The sequence below is a fragment of the Myotis lucifugus genome, unplaced genomic scaffold (assembly GCF_000147115.1).
Source record: "Myotis lucifugus unplaced genomic scaffold, Myoluc2.0 scaffold_486, whole genome shotgun sequence".
Taxonomy (NCBI): Eukaryota; Metazoa; Chordata; class Mammalia; order Chiroptera; family Vespertilionidae; genus Myotis; species Myotis lucifugus.
Window position 1 is genome coordinate 618,901 of NW_005871534.1, and position 3,992 is coordinate 622,892.

General features: G+C 58.2%; 1 protein-coding gene across 1 annotated transcript in view; it reads right to left on the bottom strand.

Moving 5' to 3' along the window:
- The window catches only part of STX1B (syntaxin 1B), a 7,325-nt gene extending 4,104 nt beyond the window's left edge, over positions 1 to 3,221 (bottom strand). The window contains exons 1-4 of the mRNA XM_023744790.1: positions 3,153 to 3,221; positions 2,849 to 2,948; positions 2,695 to 2,769; positions 51 to 124 (exon numbers count right to left, since the gene is read on the bottom strand). Of these exons, the coding sequence (XP_023600558.1) occupies positions 51 to 124; positions 2,695 to 2,769; positions 2,849 to 2,948; positions 3,153 to 3,173 (270 nt within the window). The 5' untranslated portion in view covers positions 3,174 to 3,221. The remainder of the gene's footprint in view (positions 1 to 50; positions 125 to 2,694; positions 2,770 to 2,848; positions 2,949 to 3,152) is intronic.
- Positions 3,222 to 3,992: the final 771 nt, after the last annotated feature.

A 3,992-nucleotide genomic window follows, 5' to 3' on the forward strand; every position in this document is an offset into this window, starting at 1 on the left:
CCCCCCCTCCCCGGCTCCGTCCAGGCCCCGCCCCCGCCTGGCCTGCCCACCTGGGTCTTGCGGATGCGCAGGTCCGCGGAGGAACGGTTCAGCCCCTCCTCCTGCTCGATGCTTTGCTCGATCGCTGCGGGAGAGAGGATGCAGTGACGGGCCGCAGACCCGGGGCGTGCGGGGCGGGGGTCCGGGACGGAGGAAGGGCCGACACCCCGAGGCAGGCCCCAGGCCTGTGAAGAGATGTCACACCCGTGGCGAAGGCAGACAGTAAAGGATCCATGTGAGGGGCAGGAGGCCGAAAAGTAAAGGGACAGACGTTTGAGGGGGTCAGGAGGGCAGGTGGGGGGGAGGTTGAGGGCCGGGGAGTCACCAGACCGAAGGGCACTACTTGTTCCGTCGTTGGCTTTGGCCTCGGAAAGCCCGTAGCTGTAACCACGGCCCATTCCCGCGAGGGAGTGGGGCCAGGCCACTGTGGACGCCCCGTGTGCAGGGAGCTCGCTCGCCGCATGCTCGGGAGGGGCCGGAGCCCACCCCGGGGTTTTCCGTGGAAGGCGAGCACTTCTAGGTGGCTCAGAGGCCACCATTTCCTTGGCAAATTCTATGTGAGTGGATGGAAGCTCCACAGGGAAAATAGCTCGCCCCCTGCCCCACCAGGTACCCTGTCCCGGAATTCCCACTTCTAAAGGATTCTGGAAAAGCGCTCAGATTAACTGGGGTTTCTGCGTCCGGGTCATGCCCTCCTGACACTTATTCAGATTTTCTTAAAAAGAGCTTGTAAGATGTCCTGTGCTCGGAGATGCAGCGGGATGAATGGCCACCGGGTCCCCTCAGCCCTGGAAAGGGCCTCCAGCCCCGTCCTGGGAACATCACTGCTCCGTTCCGCTGGCAGCAGGGACCTATGGGGCTGGACGGCACCCCCTTCCCTGCAGCAATGCGGGCAGTGACTGAGGCCCAGCTGCTGCAGGAAAAGCACAAACACGCCCCAGGGAGGTCAGACTGGTCCAGACTCGGATCCTATTGCCCGACGTGGGACTGGAGCCCAGCCCTGGGCGCAGGGGTCCTTTACTTGACAGCCTCACTGACTTCTTACAAAAACCCTGGGAGGTCAGTGATATCGATCCACGTTTCAGACAGAAACCGAGGTTCGAATGGGCAAAACAACCCAACGTCGCCCACAAAACCGGAGCTCCTGCCGCCACACAGCTGGAGGAAGACGGAGAAGAGAAGCTCCTCTTCTGGGGTCTGGAAGGTCAGCTTCTAGAAGCTCCTGCCACTTTTCCTAGTTTCTTGACCTTTTCCTGAACCCCCAAACCAGTGGTCCTCAAACTTTTTAAACAGGGGGCCAGTTCACTGTCCCTCAGACCGTTGGAGGGCCGGACTATAGTTTAAAAAAAAAACTATGAACAAATTCCTATGCACACTGCACATATCTTATTTTGAAGTAAAAAAAACAAAACGGGAACAAATATTTGTATTTGCATGTGGCCCGCGGGCCGTAGTTTGAGGACCCCTGCCCTAAACCGTGGAGCCCTCCTCATGGTCTAACAGAGAGACTATTAAGGTGAGAGCTTGATGGGCCCAAGGAGATCACGGAGCACAGGGATTTATTTCTAAGCTGTGTTCCATGGAACCCTGATTCTGAGAAGGAACTTGACGGGGGTGTTCCAGCCCCAGTTCAGCCGGAACAGCCGGATTTTTATGTGCTGTATATACTGGGGTTCTTTGTAAGATTTCATTGGGAAAGAAAGGATTTTGCTACAAAAAAAAAAAAAAAAAGCCAGCTTTGAGATTGCTTCCATTTTTCTTACTGAGGGCAGGGTACTTGTCCAAATGAGTGATGATGTCAGTTGGGCTCCCTCTGCCTGCATTTGTACTTCATGTGCTCCCAGTTTAGGCCATTTCCCTTTCCCGAACACTCTCCTGAGTGCAAAAGGTTTGTGTTTACAGATCAGCCCTGGCTAACGCACGGCCTCCTGTTGAGTCCAGGAGGGCGTCAGGTCTCCGTCCTCATCCCCCGGACCCAGGTCACAGCACGCAGGCCCAGGCATCTGCCACGGCTCCCGTCCCCCACAGCCCCGCAATGTGGCTCGGACAGAGGAGGCGCGTGGCCAATGGTGTCTGCTGCTGGATTGCCATGAGCATACAAAGTAGCATCACGGTCACACTGCTATTCCCCTGGCACCGGCCGACAAGGAGGTTCCCAACCCACAATGCCTTGGGGGAAGGTGGTTATTACCAGCACCCAAGTCCTTAAATTAGAGTGAATACATGAGCATTTGGCAAGTCCCTCCTGAAAGCTTGCCAGCCCCTGATGTCAGCCACACAGTCCAATCTGTCCTGAGCCGAGGATACCAATTCAGAAGCATTTGCTGAACCCACCTACTGGGTGCTTGGGACTATGCCTGGCACCTGTTCTGGGGAAACGAGGCCTTAGTGAAACTAAAGCCACTTGGGAGGCTATATTTTTCTGATGGAACCGGCAGAGCTCATATACAATCTGGACAGCCCGCCCCCTCTCCCTTGTTTCCCTGTCGTGTCTCTTTCTTCAAGGAATCTGGAGCAAGGAGGGAAACTGGGGCCGTGTGCTTCCTCACTGTGCAAGAATCTGGCTCCTAGAAGTAGACATTCCTGATAGAAAGGCCTGTTTGGTCGCCGGGAAGCAGAGCTCTTTCTCCTTCGTCGGGGGATTGCAATCCTCACCTTTCAATTTGGACCGAACCTTGTTGGCCGTCTTCTTGATGTCTGCAGTGAGGTCCTCCAGCTCCTGTTTGGTCTCTGAGGAGGGGGCCGGGGTGAGTGAGCAGTCTGGGTGGACCCCAGCCCCAGCCCCCGGCCACTCCGCAGCGGCACTCACTCTCATCCGGGTTGGGGGCGGCCAGGATGGCGCTGTGCTGTTTTTTCACTTGCTCCACATCCTCCGACAGCTTCTCAATGCAGCCCCGGATCTCTTCCACCTGGGGCGGCAAATTGGCGATGCCCAGTCAAGTCTTCAGGCCAGACAGGGCATCCGCAGGGCTCACTCGGGGTTTAGGGAAATGGGCAGACACAGAGGGGCTGGCGAAAGGCCAAGGGGTGGAGGACTAGAGAGTGTGGGGCAGGGGGGGGAGTTGTTGGCTGGGGGCCAGGTTCTGGGTCTGGGGTGTTGGAGACTCAGTTACCTGTTCAAAGAACTCATCCATGAAGTGATCCCGATCCACATGGACCACCTCCTCCTCATCATCACTGTCTTTCGCCTGCGAGACCAAGCAAGGTGGAGACCATGAGCAGCCCCACCCTGGCCCTGCTGCTGCCAGCTCTCGGCTCAGAGCAGGCGTCTGGGAGGGGCCATAGGCAGGGTGCACGGCCAGCCCCCAGGCGGTCAGGATGAACACTGGCCATGGGTGGAACAGCACACCAGGGGCCAGGTAGCTGATGGGAATGAGCAAAAGGCGCCTCTCAGGGATGGATGTGGCCCTGGGAATGCACAGGACCTGCTATTAACCAACCAGCACGGAGGTGTTTCAACACTGTAACAACCAGCTGAATGTCGGCCGTGCAGTGATCGGCTCTGGGCTCTGAGAAGGGGTCTGGAATGGAGTCCCAGGAGCCGGACCCCCAACCATCCCTCAGCCACTGGGGCCAGGCCTCACTGTGCCCCCTCTTCTTCCCGGCCTGCGTGCCCCTCTCCCTGCCACGTCCCCTCTACAAGGTCAACTCACTGCCGGCTGCGGGGGGGTGCCGGGTTGAGCGAGCAGTCAGGCCCCATGAGGGCTGGAGGAGACAGCAGCACCCCGACCCCCCTCCCTCCTGTGTCTTCCTCCTCCTGCCCACCTGCACCCCCTCAGCTTGCTCTGCCCCCGCGGCCCCACTGACTCCCCGACTCTCCTTGGTGTATTCACTTTGCTTTCATCCAGCCTCTTCCCACTTCACACCCACCTGCTCTCACTTGCTTTGGATTTCCTAGTTGCAACCTGCAGCTGCTCAGCCCTCCACCCCCAGGGGCTCACAGACACAAAGGG